The following is a 16,567-nucleotide window of genomic DNA, read 5'->3' as shown; positions in this document are numbered from 1 at the left end:
ATAATAAAATTATCCAACTAACACTAACCTATGTGATTCGAATTTTTGAGCTACTTATTTACCACAATTAAAAGGCATTAATTGTAAGAGTACACTTGGAATGCTATGTTCAATTATGGAGACCACACTTAACAAAAGACAGAGAACTTCTTAAAAGGATCAAAATACGGGCAACATGGTGAGATTAGCAAAAGAGGATCCATATATGGAAAGACTTGGAATATGTGCACCACACTGCAGAGCTTGGAGGATGCTCCACTAAGGTGCAACACAGGCTCCCTAGAGAAGATTTCATTGAAATGTATAAGGCTCTGATAAGTGAAGTAAAATGAATGAAGGTGAAATTTTCACTGTTATAAATGATTCCAGAACTTTGAGACCATAAATTGAAATTTCAAGGGAAGAGGTTTAGACTGTATTACAGGAAGTTTTCTTTTAGCCATCAAGTTGTTAATTACTGGAATACTATAATAAGTGGTCTCCTTGCGTGGTTGAGAGATTCAAAGTTCTGTTGGATAGACCTGGCATGTGGGTGGGTGTCTACCCTGGGAGGAGTTAAATAGGTATTTTATTTATTTTTTAATAATAATAATCATATTAATATATAATGTTTTATTATTTTTGGGCTGATGCTGCAAAAGAAGAGATTTTTTTGTTCCATATGGACAATACTGAAGTTTCTTTGTGGGCCATGCTGTAATTTAAAATTTTATAAAGGCGAGCTCTTATTCAGTTTCTGTTAATTCATAGTCAGAAAGATTGACAACAAATTTACTCCTAATTGGGTAATAAGTTTGTTGTCGATTAAACCTGCTGATTGGGGGCGGGGGATCAAACTTTCTGAAGGAGCTGCCATGTTTTCATCTATCTTTGATTGATTTTTTTATGATGAAATGATTTCCATAAATCCTTATATTCATTTGATTTCTGAGTGAAACCTTTCTTAATGCCTTTCTGCATTTTTCCCCCTCTGGTTTTTCCATCTCCATTCTGGTTGTTTATACTCCTGAAGTAATTTTTTTTTTTTTTTTTTATGAGAACCCCAAACACGAGAGGTATTAGAACCTATAGTACTTAGTACCATGCTTGGGTTGGGGGTTGAGAAGACGAAAGAAGATATTTGTTGATATTGGACTTGAACTTCTGTAGATTGTAATTTTCAGGAAATACGTATGAAGGAAGGTTGTTCCAGAAAACGGCAGTTGAATGACTAAATGAGGAAGATGAAAAGTTGGTTCTGTGGGTTTGAAGTTGGACAGTAAATGGATGTTGGCTGGTGGCGGCACGTGTTCGGACTGTTTTGAAAGAGAGAGCGGGAATTATAGAAGCCAATTCAGAAGAACAGTGCCCATGGAAGTATCTGGAGAAGAGGCATGCAGCAGAAACAGTGCGTCTATGAGAAAGCGAGTGGAGAGACTCTGTTAGAGATGAATCATTAATTAACCTAACTGCCTTCTTCTGAATGGAATCAAGAAGCCTGAGAAAGGTTTTGGGGGCACCACCCCAGATGTGGGAACAATATTCCATGGCAGGGCGGATTTGCAATTTATACAGAGTGAGCAGCTGTTTGTAAGAAAAGTAACACCGAGAGCGAAAGAGAAAACCAAGTTTTTTAGATGCAGAGGAAGCAATATTTGTAATGTGCTTGTGCCAAGAGAGATTAGAAGTCAGGGTAATCCCCAAAAGAGATATATCATATTGCCTAGAAATCAGTGTCACTAAAGATAAGCATAGGAGCAGAACAATCCTTTTTGCGAGATATAAGACAAGATTGAGTTTTAGAAGGGTTGAAATCAACTAAGTTGTCTTTGCCCCACTGGAGAATTACCTGAAGATCGGCATTTAAGGAATTGGCAGCAGATTTTCGAGAACTTGAAGCTGATTGAGCTGGACAAGGTTTCTCAAAATGGAAAGTTGAATGCAATGTGCTATCATCGGCAAAACTATGGATAGGATTTCCAGTCAATGGAAGAGGGTCATTGATATTCAAGAGGAAAAGAGTGGGGGAAAGAACTGAACCTTGGGGGACACCAGCATTAGTGGAGAAGTTAGAAGACAGAGAGCCATCTACCATCACCCTCAGTGAGCGATCAGAGAGAAAACTGGATAACCAATTACTAAAAACAGTTGGCAAACCATAAGATGGAAGCTTGTTTAGAAGACCTTTATGCCAAACACAATCAAAAGCCTTTGAGATGTCAAGAGCAACTACTTGTGTTTCACCGAACCTTTCCATTGAATTAGTCCATAAATGGGTAATAAAAGCCAGAATATCACCAGTGGATCGACACTGACGGAATCCATACTGGCGATCGTTGATCAGACGGAAGGTTTCTAGGTAGTTTAAGAGTTGGCGGTTAATTGATTTCTCCATTACTTTAGAAAGAGTAGAAGTAATTGCAATGGGACGATAATTGGATGGGAGGGATTTGTCACCCTTTTTAGGAACTGGCTGGATATGAGCAAATTTCCAAGCAGAAAAAAAAAAAACCTTTGGAATAAGAAAGTGAAAAAAGGCGGCAAAGAATAGGAGTAAGTTCAGGAGCACAGGTCTGGAGAACAAGTGGAGAAATACCATCAGGACCTGGAGCTTTCTTAGCATCAAGATTCACCAAAATCCTTCTGATATCCTTTTGACAGAAGACCACAGGAGGCATTGAATGGAGCGTGTTAGGAATGGTGGGAGGTGTTTTACCAACATCATTAATACATGAGCTTGAAGGAAAATGGGATGCTAGCAGGTCAGCTTTATCCTTGGCTGAAGTGACAACAGAACCATCTGGTTTGGACAGAGGTGGGAGCAAAGATGGGCAAAAGTTGCGGCCAATAGCTTTGGCAAGAGACCAGAATGCTCGGCTACCATTAGGGCAAGAAGCAAGTTTTCTACTCTTAGCCTGTTCAAACTTTAGTTTGGACTGATTAATAACTGCTTTACAATTGTTGCGAGCTTTGGTGTAGGTAGAAAATGAAACTGAAGAATTAGAAACAAGCCAATTACGATATGCAACATTCTTCTCTTGGACAGCCTTAGCATATTTATTGGAAAACCAAGGTTTAGATAAAGGACGAGATTTTAAAGTGGAGTGTGGGATAAAGGATTCCATTCCTGCAAGAATAATTTCACTGACACGATCTGAGCAAACGTTGACATCAGAAGTTTTGAAACAGTAATCAGACCAAGGAAAAGAAGAAAAGAAGTCTCGCAGGTCATCCCATTTTGCATTCTTGTAATGCCAAGCAATACGAGGTTGGGAATAGCCATGAGATAAAGGTTCCATTGGAGAAGAGACAATCACCAAGTTGTGATCTGAAGTGCCTAAAGGACCTCTCACTTCAACCCTTGTACTTAGAAGGGTTGTTTGTGAGAAAAAGATCAAGCGTATTGGCTGTATGATTAGGATTGTCCGGTATTCTTGTAGGTAAATGAACAATCTGTGCTAGGTCATTAGTAATTGCAAAAGCCTCAGCATCTCGACCTGCTGGGTCGGTGTGACTAGAAAATGGAAGCCAGCTGGAGTTGTGAACGTTAAAATCACCAAGGAAAATTACCTCACTGTTAGGAAAGCTGGACTGGAGAAAGTCAAGTTGCAAAGAGAGGAAGTCAAAGAGCTCCAAGTGATTAGTGGAGTTGGGAGAACGGTAGAGACAACAGATGAATTTTACACAATCAGGTAGAGAGATTTTAAGCCAGAGAAGATCAAAGAGAGGAGATTCCAAATTGCCAAGTCTCTGACAGGGAATATCAGAACGGACATATGCACAAGTACCACCTTTGAGGCGAAAGGAATCATACAGAAAATAATTTGGACATCTGAGATGAGCAGTAGTTGAATCAACTGATAACTGAGATTCAGTCAGAAAAAGTACATGAGGTTTGGAAGACTGCAAGTGGAAATGGACATCGTTGAGATTGGAATTGAGACCACGTATATTTGTGAAATGAATTAGGAAGTCCTTGGGAGGTTTAGATCTTTTCTCAGATAAGCTTGCTCTATTATTTTGACAATTCATGGTGTATTCAATAGTAAGAAAAAGTGGGTGGGACATGCTGTATGAAGTAATGAAATTTTTGGATATGGCGTACATGTGGTAAGAATATACCCAGATCCTTGACATAACGTGGCCTCGAAAATGCCCCCCCGCATACACACTACTCAGACTCCCTCCAGTCACTATCTGGCAGAGTAGAGGTAGCAAGATTATACACTAGCTGATCCTATCTATATATCAAGATTATACACTAGCTGATCCTATACTATCTAGCGGCCGGCCTGCGAACACCGTTTTAGAGCTGTACCCTCGAAATGTAAGGAATATTGGATCTCGCCACGACATTCATCATAACCTCAAAAATCATCAATCATACTGCATGGTGGAAGAGATAGGGAAGGGTTGGCCGGAACTTAGCTCTAGAGACTAAACATGGGTTCCACCACTTCAAGCCTCCAATAAGCAAAGTGGTGGTATTTCACCGGTTGATGAGAGTCATCTACCACCTAGTACTGCCTGGTAACATAGAGGGGCAGCGTACCTCCATGTGGTGTGGGCGTCACACCTCGACTCCTGCTTACATTGGTTCACACCTGGGTGGTCACCCACCATGTACTTGTGCATGAAGGTTATACCCAGGATTACTAACAGTCCCACCATCGTAAAGGTGCAAGCAGAGGATTTGGCTGTCATAGACCGTCCAGACTTCGCCGAAATTGGGTCCACTTGACTTGAGTGTCACCCGAATATCAGTTCCATCAGCGTTTTAGACTCCCAGGTAGCAAGAAAAGCTTGTCTGGCATATCTGAGAGAATGTCTGTGACAACGTCAAGGACTGCAAAGGCATGAGCCATATAAGATGTGGCTCATGTCTTAAGCAGTAGAGGACCATGGATGAGTCATCTGATGAGTATGGGCTTGGAAAACTCAAGGTCCTGAGCTGGATATCATCATTCTTCTCTTTCTTGAAGGGGTCTCTCTCTCTCTCTCTCTCTCTCTCTCTCTCTCTCTCTCTCTCTCTCTCTCTCTCTCTAAGGTAATTCAGGAATTTTTTTTTTTTTTTTTTGGCTGGTGCAGCATAAGCCTCAGACTTCCTTGCACCATATGGCGAATAATAATAAAATATGGCTTTTTTTGACCTATCATAATAATAAGATATGGCTCATCCATGGTCCTCTACTGCTTACTCTTTTGAAGATGGAGGCGCCTCCATAGCCAGGTGGGAAGGAGCAGCAGTGCGTAGCACACGCTTCTTGATTAGACCGGGATTCGAGCCCATCACCACCAAATACGGACGATGCGGAAAGGTCAGGGAATGACCACCGCATATCCCCGGAGCAATATGGCCTTAGTTGCTAATGCTCCTAAAAACCAAATAAGTCATATGGATAATTCTAAATGTCATGTGCTATCCTATACATGCAAAACTGGGTTAAAATTATTTAAAGAATTTGAATTTGAAGAACAACAGCTGATAGGTGGACATTGTTAATTAAAACTGGGTGAAGAAGACCAATTTGTCTACATTGTGAAGTTTTGCTTTTGACAAAATTTCAATTTTCAAATTTTGCAATCCTTTGCTCTGGAAAGGATTGCAATGAATTTGCAATCCTTTCCAGAAGAAAAATCACTTGGTGAAAAAAAAAGTTTACAACCAATTGATTTGTTATTGGCAGTCTTAAAGTGGGACACCAATTTGAAGGTGTCCCACATTAAGACCTAACAAAGGTAGACATAAAACCAGGCCAGAAGCTGTGCCCATCATGCTGAAAAGAGTAACAGCTGAAAAGCAACAACAGGAACATCAACTTCATCTGGATCAGACCCTGATGACAGAATGCATGTGACTGAAAGCTTGAACACAAGTTTGATGGCTATTGGTATTTCTCCTCTGGAATTTCAGTGAATGGCTAAGAGAGACTCGCAAGGCTATGCCAAAATTAAGGCAAGTCAAGTACAAGATGTAATTGCCAGTAAAATTTCATCTATTGGTGGCTTGGATCCAAATGGCATCATGGAGCCAAGTGCAAGTCATCAGTGTGGAAATTGCTTAGATTACAATAAGCTGCTAAAAGAATTGAAAGAAAAATTGATGGTATCAAGTCATTCCGAAATACTTCAAATATTAACAATAGCCCCAGTTAGTTGGTCCATAAAGAAAACAATTGAAGAATTTAGTGTCTCAGAAAGAACAGTCAAGAAAGCTATAAAACTTAAAGCAGAAGAAGGAATCGTGGCTATACCTGGAAAAAAGCTTTCTGAACAAGTAAAGCAAAAGGTAATGGAATTTTTTGAAGATGATGAATTTAGTTGGATATGCCCTGGAAAGAAAGATTACATTTCCATTAGAAATGCATATGGAATAAAAATGCAAATGCAAAAGCGGCTACTACTCAGCAACTTGAAGGAAATGTTTATAACTTATCGAGATAGAAAGGGATCTGACATTGGATTTTCTAAATTTTGTGAACTTCGACCCAAGTGGTGTGTCGCAGTTGGTGCACCAGGAACACATTCTGAATGTGTATGCACAATCCATCAAAATGTCCAGTTAATGCTAGCAACAAGTCCTGTTGAATGAGATTACAAGGTTCTCATTGGTAAAATAATCTATGATTTGGAGTCAAAAGATTGTATGCTTCATTGGTGTGAAAAATGTCCAGGAATAGATGAATTAAAAAAGTTTCTAGAGAATATTTTTGAAAAAAATGAACCAGAAGATATTATTGAATTCAAGCAATAGATACACACTGTCAGAGATACACTGGACACAAAGCAATTAACAACAGAAGGTTTTATTGAAGAGTTGAGTACAAAGATATTTAACTTTTCCTGTCATCACTACATTGCTAAACATCAAAGCTATCATTTGAAGTCAACAAAGGAAAGCCTAATGACAGATGGATTTTGCAGAAAAGTATTCATTTGTTGTGCAAGATGCTGTTCAAGGGTTCCACTGGGAGATAGCCAGGCTACATTGCATCCATTTGTCATTTATTGCAAGGACGTTGAACTTGGAGAATATAAGTTTCTGCATAATCAGGGACTGCCTTCAACATGAGACAACTGCAGTTCATGTTTTTCTAACCAACTTAATTGAATATTTGAAGAGTTTCAGGAATAAATCAGGCACATTTACTACTTCAGTGAAGGTTCTGCAGCTCAATACAAGAATTTCAAGAATTTGATAACTTGTGTCATCATCAGAAGGATTTTGTTATCAGTGCTGAATGGAATTTCTTTGGCACTAGCCATGGCAAGTCACCATGTGATGGAATTGGTGGAACAATAAAATATTTGGCAACACGTTCAAGTCTCCAATGCCCAATTGGAAACCAAATCCTGACACCAAGAAACATGTTTGAATTTTGTGACAAGCATATGACTCGAATAAAATTCTGTTTTGTTTCTAAAGAGGAAATTGAGCAAGTAAGGCTATTTCAAGAGAAAAGATCATAGACTGTCATACTATTGCTGGAACAAGAGAAAATTGTCACTTCATTCCTATTGGTGCAAGATAGATTCGTGTTTGCAGAGTATCAAATGATACACCATCATTTGTAGCTCATATAGATCAGATTAGTGAAACCAATATTCAGCATGTGCAATTGTTAATTTGCAACCTGGCCAATATATTGCCTGTATTTATGACAATAATTGGTGGATTGGAAATATTTGTGAAATTTCATTTGAAGAACATGATGTATTGGTAAATTTCATGCATCCTCATGGAGCAGCTCACTCATTTCACTGGCCTGCTAGACAAGATGCCTGCTCGATTCCTGGACAACAAATTGTCTTTCCAGTTCCAAAAATAGCTTGCCTGAAGTAGTAATATCAACCATCAATGAAAAATTCCAGTCCATTATGAAGCAGATTCAATATTTTACACTCACTTGCTTATTTCAAATTGTATTGTGTTTTAAATAAATTTTATTGCAGTTATAACTTTTCTTTCAAACTTAGAAACCAATAGAACATCATCTTTATGCTTGGAATCCTGAATAAAGACCACTTTTTGGGCTTGGGAACTTGCACTAAAAAAACCCATGCAATTTCTTTTCTTGCCATTTTCACCCCCATTGTAAAAAATACAGATCGTTTTGTGCATTGACAATATATCCTTTCTCCTTAAACCAAAGGGCAGAGTAATTGCAGAAAATTTCACTCTTGTAAATGCAATAGTTCTGTCCTTATTGAGGTGTGAAACTTCACCATCAAATAAGTATGCAAATATTATGTGGAAAATATAAAATGTTTAAGGTAATTTTTTAGGCCTTAAGTAGCAAGACACAAAACTGAAAAACCATGATTTTTGTTCTTAAAACCTGCTCTTTCCAATGGTTGAAAAACAAGAGAATTGGTGTCCCACATCAAGATATTTATCCCTAAAGATAGGTCAAATTTTGACTTTCAAATTTTGAGTCAGCAGTGGCAGCAAACAAGTATAAGAGCCCATATTTAGTTAGGCCAAATTCATGCAGATGTTAAATGGAATGCCCAAAGAAGAAGGCACCAAAGGTTTTTATTTTAAAGTTGACTTTCAAAAGAAGTCTTCTTTAAATTTGTCGCAATAAATTTTTGGTGCCAGTTTTAGATCACATTGTAAAAAATGTAAAGGTTTTTGAGCTTGAACACATTTTGCATTCTCTGCCAAAAGTTAACTAGGGATGCCGAGTTCAGAGCACTACTTCTCAATGTTGTGCAACAGTAACACTTAAAACTGAAAATTTTTTGTGATTTGCTCCACATAACACAAGTGACCTCCACAAAAAACATACTATATTTTGAACTGAATTTTTGCACAGCTTCTTTGGAAACCTGTTTAAACATCTATACCAAGTTTCAACAAAATTGAAGATGATCTAGCAGGCACCATCTTGAAAATTAGACCACTTGATCAATTACACCTCTTGTAATGGGGGATTTCAACTTTCCAGATATCAACTGAAACTTGTGGGTTGGTCACTGGGATGCTAGTAAGACTTTTGAGGATTTATTGGAGGATTATTTTCTATAGCAGCATGTTTGAAGGGCAACCAGAGGGAGTAGTACTCTTGATCTGATTATTAGCAGTGATTATTCGTGCATTAAGAATGATACTAATATGAAAAGCTACTAGGCTTTTCATACCAATTAAGAAATACTGTTCAAGATTTAGACCTAAATGGATGTCAGATGAACTAATGAGGCTCGTGACAGAAAAAATAAAAATGCATCGAATGCATATAAATTATCAGGTGACACAGAAGACTGTGGCAGATATAAGCTAGTTTGTAATTAAGTCACAAAGGAGATTAGGCAAGTGAAGGCTGATTACGAAAAATACTTGGCAAAGGATGCAAAGAAAAATAAAGAATTTTTTTACTTATGTAAACTCTAGAAGGAAGGGGATGAATCAGATATAGGTCTACTTGATGTTTGTGGTTTGACTGTTGATGATCCTGCTCAGATATCTAACGAACTGAATGAGTATTTTGCATCTACATTCACATATGAAGAATTCTGTAAGGAAGGGGAGGACAGAAGTTTACTAAACTCTAACAGGGAGCTAAATGATTTTGTAATAATGGAGAGTAATGTGGAGGAGAAATTGTTGAAGTTAAAAATAAAAAAGGCACCTGGTGTGGATGGAATCTATCCATTATATTGAAGGAGGTAGCCAGGGATGTAAGCACACCCTTAGCCATAATTATGAGAGCATCCTTAGATTCAGGGGAAGTTTCCATGGACTGGAGATGTGCAAATGTATCCCCAATTTGTAAAGGTTGATTCAAATAATTATAGACCTGTCAGTTTAACTTCTGTTCTGGGGGAAATAATAGAGTCACTGGTTAAAGAAGTGATGCAGGATCACCTAGACAAGACTATAGTAATAGTTCAGATACAGCATGGGTTTTTTAAGCGAAAATCTTGTCTGGCCAATTTGGTTGGATATTATGATGTGGTCACAAAGGAACTGGATGCAAAAAATAATTTTGATTTCATATGTTGGTTTTCAGGAAAGCTTTTGATACTGTTGCACATTGAAGACTGCTGTACAGATTGGAGCGGTATGGCATTAAGGGTAAGTTGCTGTTATGGATAAAGGGATGATTGAATGGGAGATGGCAGAGAGTGGAAATAAATGGACACTGCTCTACGTGGACTAATTTTATTAGTAGAGTCCCCCAGGGTTTGGTATTGGGCCATTGTTTTTTTGTATATTTATCAATGATATTGATGAAAGTATATCAGGCTTAATATTCAAGTTTGCAGATGATACAAATTGACAGGGTTGTTAATGACAGTAAAGACAGTATGCTACTGCAACAGGATCTGGAAAAGTTAGGCAGATGGGCTGAGAAGTGGCAGCTGTAGTTTATCATTGACAAAACCAAAGAGAAATGTACCAACACTGTGGCATTACACTCAGGGAGGCGGGGAATGAAAAAGACTTGGGGGTAATTGTGCAGTAAGATATGAAGTTCTCTGAGCAGTGCAGACAGGCTGTCCGAGCAGATCATGAATTTTTGTCAATGATATATATAGGAATTTTGCTAGCAGAGACAAAGTGATTATCCCTTTGTTATAAGACAATGTCAGGCCACACCTTGCGTACTGGAGGCCTCATTTTAGGAAGGATGTAGAGTTGCTAGAATGAGTACGTAGAAGGGCAACAAGATTGGTTAGAGGAACAAAGGGGTGCTCTTACCAAGAAAGACTTAAGTTCTGCAAGTTGCAGCATCTGGAGACTAGACACCTCTGAGGTGATGTGATTGAGGTATATAAGGCCTTGAATGGTTTGAGTAGATTCAATACTGATTGAATACTTCCACTTGCTCAGAACCTGAGGGGGCATAGATTCAAATTGAGGAAAGATAGTTTTGGAATAGATGTGCAGAAGTTTGCCTTTAGCTAGTAGATAATAGAATGCTGGAACAGACTTCTATTTGTTGTTGTGGAAGTTAGCTTAAATAATTTAAAACTGAACTAGACAAACATTTGGAGTGACCAGATGGGCAAAATGGGAATTTTTTTTATTTTTTGGATGATGCTGTATAAGCTTGCTTTCTTGCATCATATGCCTCAATTAATGCTAATGCCAATGCTAATTTTTTCTGCACACAAAGAAGAAGGAAAAAAAAAAAAAAGCTTTGTTACTTGTCAATACTGTCATAAGATAACTTTTTTATGAGAAGAATTTAGTAATCAATTATAGTTAACAATATTGTAATTTGGGAACATTAAGATAATATCTACATGTGTTAAAATTTACTTATAGAGCATCTGAAAGACTTCAACAACAGAGAGCAAAAGAAAGGAGAGAGCAGTACAAGCAAGTTAAAGCCCATGTGCAGAAAGATGGAGGACGTATGCAAGCTTATGGATGGAGTGTTCCTAGCAAAGTAGGAGAAGGGAAAGGAGAAGATGAACTTGATGCTTTGAAAACTATTTGTTCATCGCGTGTACCTGTTCCAATTTATTGTCGCCCATTAATGGACAAAGAGCCAGGAATGAAGGTATGCTAAAGAGCAAACATATATATACATTTTATATGTAATGGAAATATTTGCATATCATTATAATTTTAAGTATAATGAGCCCTCTATAACTGTCAACTTCACATTTATTCTTTATCATATTCATTGTCTACTATTTAAGATCATTATTTTCATATTTGTAAGATTACCTTAATGAAATGAATTAGTGCGGAAGGTGTAGAGGGAACGAAAAATTCATCTTCTGTTTCCCAATACAAAATTGAAACTTTCAGCCTTGGATCAGAATGCAATTCTAATTTCAAGTGATACTATCATAGAATCACATTATTCACTAAATGCTTGGAGGCTGCTGATGGAATTTTGGAATTGCTTCAATGTCAAGAATGCAAAAGACAACATTGCAGTTATTCCTACATGAAGGATATTAGTCTGAATGTAGTAGTAGTAGTAGTAGTAGTAGTAGTAGTGGCACATGATGCACATGATGTGTTGCCAAATTCCCTGGCCAAGAGGAACACTTAAAAAAATGCAGGAAAGGATTGTTGAGCTGGGTAACAGAAATTGTTATTAGGGGCCTGTGATGTTGAAGAACTGTTGATGAAAAGCTTAACACTGAAAACTTAGCATTAGTTGAGGCATATGATGCAAGAAAGCAAGCTTATACAGCATCAGCCAAAAAAAAAAAAAAACCCCTAGCCTTTCACCCATCCAGCCTTAAATTTATTTCAGCCTTAATTTAGTTTAGTTCAGCCTTAAATTTATTTAAGCTATCAACTTCCACAACAACAGATGGAAGTCTCTTCCAGCAATCAATTACCCGCTGGCTAAAGACAAACTTCTGCACATTTATTCTACAACTGTCTTTCCTTAATTTGAATCTGTATCCCATCAGCATTCAGCCTGCTCAAACCATTCAAGGCCTTATACACCTCACTGGTGCCTAGTCTCCAGATGCTGCAACTTGCAGAACTTAAGCCTTTCTTTGTATGTGCACCCCTTTGTTCCTCTCAACAATCTTGTTCCCCTTCTTTGTATTCATTCTAGCAACTCTACATCCTTCCTAAAATGAGGCCTCCAGACCTGTATGCAGTACTCAAGATGTGGCCTTGAGTACTGCATACAGGTCTGGAGGCCTCATTTTAGGAATGATGTAGCTTGATTCAATTGAGGGAATTAGATCTCAAAGGAATTATCTGATGAACAAATGGAGAAGGGAAAAAACTAAGAACCTTGACGCTGAAGGATTTCTTCAAGAATTGTAAGACAGTGAAGAAGTTTTTATATGAGTACCCAAAATGAAGAGAATTTTTATTTTTTTAATGGAAACACGAAATGTATCAAAACCTATAGTATTTAGTACCATGCATGGGTTGAAGGAAATGGGGGGGTATGCCGGAAACTTTTCTCTTACTCGGGAAATTTCTTAGGCGGGAAAATAATACATTACAATACATAGAGTTGAACTGGGACTTAAGAAAAAAACTAGTACAGGGGAAAACTTCTTATGTGGGAGTTCCTTATCCGGTTTCTACTGTTTTAAGTTTGAAAGAAAGGAAGTCAGAGTGATGTGTCAAGTTGGGAAAGCAAATGAATTTTGTGGGAGCAGATGAATTTTAGAGAATGGAATAAGGAAGTTTTTATCTAAAGGAGATTGGCTATCAGAGTGGATATATATCAGTCAAAAGCATATTAGTGGATATATATAATGTGTGGTTTGTAAAATAGATAAGTAGTCTGGGAAAATGGAAATGAAAAGTACACAAAGTGTCTGAACTAAGAGAAGTTTAAAGGAAAGTGGAAAATGGAAGTGAAGTAGTGGTTAAACAGGTGAAAGAATTTGAAAAACCTAGTACAAAAATGAACTGGGACTGAGGAAGCAAAAAATAATAATAATAAATAACTAATAAATAAATACATAACACTTATATTCAGATATGAGAAGAAAAATGCATGGGATACATACAAATTAACACGTGACACAGAAGCCTATGATAGATACAAGTTGATCTGTAACCAAGTTACAAAGGAGGTTAGGCAGGCGAAGGCAGAATACGAGAAATCTTTGGCAAGGGATGCAAAGAAAAACAGCAGAGTTCTTTACTTATGTAAACTCTAGAAGGAAGGGGATGAATCAGATTGGTCCACTTGATATCGATGGGTCAGCTGTTGATGATCCTGCTCAGGTAGCTAACAAACTGAATGAATATTTTGCATCGACATTCACACATGAAGAGTTATTCAGCGAGGGGAATGCCAGAGGTGTATTCAACTCTGGCAGTAAGCTAGAGAATCTTGTAATAACTGAGAGTAAAGTGGAGGAGAAATTGTTGAAGATAAATACAAGAAAGGCACCTCGGGTGGATGGAATCTATCCAGTTATATTAAAGGAGGCAGCAAAGGAAGTAAGCAAACCCTTAGCCATAATTATGAGAGCTTCCTTGAACTCAGGGGAAGTACCCATGGACTGGAGATGTGCAAATGTGACCCCAACTCACAAAGGAGGATCAAAGGGCGACACAAGTAATTATAGACCTGTTAGTTTAACTTCTGTTCCTGGAAAATTAATGGAGGCACTGATTAAAGAAGCACTGCAGGATCATCTAGACAAGACTTCAGTTATAGCTCAGACACAGCATGGTTTTGTTAAGGGGAAGTCTTGCCTGACCAATTTGATTGGATACTATGATGCAGTCACAAAAGAACTGGATGCAGGGAATAACTTTATTATATACTTGGATCTTAGAAAGGCTTTTGATACTGTTGCACATGGAAGACTACTGCACAAATTGGAGCAGTGTGACATTGGAGGCGAATTGCTGCTATGGATAAAAGGGTGGTTGAGGGGGAGAAGACAGAGAGTGGTAATCAATGGACAGTGCTCATCGTGGAATAATGTTATTAGTGGAGTCCCTCAGGGTTCAGTATTGGGTCCATTATTGTTTTCTGTATTTATAAATGATATTGATGATGGTATATCAAGCTTAATGTCCAAGTTTGCAGACGATACGAAGGTTGGCAGGGTTGTCAAGGACACTACTGACACTATGCTACTGCAACAGGATCTGGAAAGGTTGAGCAGATGGGCTGAGAGGTGGCAAATGAAGTTTAACATTGACAAATGTAAAGTACTACATATGGGAAACAGCAACTCCAGAGCAACGTATCAACTCTGTGGTACTACACTGACAGTGGTAGAGAATGAAAGGGACATGGGGTGGTTGTGCAGGCAGATATGAAGTTTTCTGAGCAGTGCAGACGGGTTGCAAGAGTAGCTCATGGTGTATTGTCGATGATATATAGGAATTTTTCTAGCAGGGATAAGGAGGTGATTATTCCCTTGTATAAGGCAATGGTCAGACCACACCTAGAGTACTGTATACAGGTCTGGAGGCCTCATTTCAAGAAGGATGTAGAGATGCTGGAACGAGTACAGAGAAGGGCAACAAGATTAGTGAATGGAACAAGCGGGTGCTCTTACGAAGAAAGGCTTAAGTTTTGCAAATTACAGTGTCTGGAGACTAGGCACCAGCGAGGTGATCTGATAGAGGTGTATAAAGCCTTGAATGATTTGAGCATGCTCAATGCTGATGGAATTCTTCCTCTTTCTCAGAATAATCACCTGAGAAGGCATAAATTCAAATTGAGGAAAGACGGATGTAGGATAGATGTGAGGAAATTTGCCTTTAGCCAGCGGGTGGTTGGTTCGTGGATAGACTTCCATCCCTTGTCGTGGAAGTTGATAACCTAAATAAGTTTAAGGCTCAGCTGGACAGGTATTTCGAATGAACAGAGGGGTGAAGTGGAAGTGGTTATTTTTTATTTATTTATTTATTTATTTATTTTATTTTTTTATTATTATTTTTTTTTGGCTGATGCTGCATAAGCTTGCTTTCTTGCATCAAATGCTAATATGCATCAAATCTCATGCATCAAATGCTAATATCTAATGCTAATAATCTGTTTTCTGATCGCTCAGGATTAAAATATCAGAACCTCATACTGTCAAATTCATCTGTTGCCTCCGTTGTTCTCCCAGATCCACTAATCACTCTGAACTCTTTGATTTCCTTTCTTTGAAACTCGGCTTTCTCCAACCTAATCTGCCTAGCCTGTGAGCTAATTTTTCCTTGGGAATTTTAATGTTTACAACCCCAGTTAGGATCTGTTTTCTAGTTGCTTGGACCCAGCTGCTCAGGATGCTGAGGTTTTTACAGTTACCAGTGACCTTACTCAGCTTCTTCATTTTGCTTACCAGAATACCAGATATTCCTAATCATACACCCAACACCCTTGATCTTTTTTTTTTTTTTTTCTCTCTCATAAACAAGACCTTCAAAGTACATGGTGAGTGTTAGGGGTCCTCTAGGTACCTGAGGTCACAAATTGATAATGATCTATTCTCCACTGGAGACTGTTTCTCATGGCCATTCTCAGCCTTGTGTCATTAGGCATTTCAAAATGTGAAATGAAATGATCTGCAAGATTTTTCTCCTTTTATTTAGTTGTATTACTGTTTTATATCTCTTTGATACCAATGTTTGCTCGTATTATGTCAATGAAATTGTGCTTGTAGGGATGAGGCGCATTATAGCCTCAGTTGCTGATCCGCCAATAAAACCTAAATCAAAATCTTGTAGGGATGACCTCCTTGGTTTTCCAATAAATACACTAAGCTGTAAAAAGATATGTTTCACATTGCAGTTGGTTTGCATCTAAATCTCCCACCATTTTCAGCCTACACTAAAGCTTATAACAATTGTAAAGAAATTATTAATCAGTGCAAAGATGTTGAACAGGCTTAGGGCGGAAAACTTGCTTCTTGTCACAGGTAGTCAAGCATTCTGATCTCTTTCCAAAGCTGTTGGGTGCAACGTTTGTCTTTCTGTTACTCCCACCATCTGTTAAATGATTGTTCTTTTGCATCCTCATCTAAAGACAACTTGCTAGCATCCTACCTTGCTTCTAACTCTTTTATTGATGATCTTGGTAAACCTTCTACCACTCCCAGTACTCAATACATTCTGTGGTCTTCTGACAGAACAACATTAGAAGAATTCTGTACAATCTTGATGTCAAGAAAGCTTGAGCTTATG

At 38.1% G+C, this 16,567-nt stretch overlaps 1 protein-coding gene across 1 annotated transcript in view; it reads left to right on the top strand.

Moving 5' to 3' along the window:
* Nucleotides 1-16,567, top strand: part of LOC150078024 (C-Jun-amino-terminal kinase-interacting protein 4-like) — a 518,865-nt gene that overhangs the window by 291,965 nt on the left and 210,333 nt on the right. Inside the window, exon 15 of the mRNA XM_090385183.1 lies at nt 11,255-11,492. Within this exon, the coding sequence (XP_090241309.1) occupies nt 11,255-11,492 (238 nt within the window). The remainder of the gene's footprint in view (nt 1-11,254; nt 11,493-16,567) is intronic.

This window comes from Mastigoproctus giganteus, chromosome 11 (assembly GCF_048544385.1).
Source record: "Mastigoproctus giganteus isolate SK-2022 chromosome 11, ASM4854438v1, whole genome shotgun sequence".
Lineage (NCBI taxonomy): Eukaryota > Metazoa > Arthropoda > Arachnida > Uropygi > Thelyphonidae > Mastigoproctus > Mastigoproctus giganteus.
This window is presented reverse-complemented; position numbering and strand designations above follow the sequence as displayed.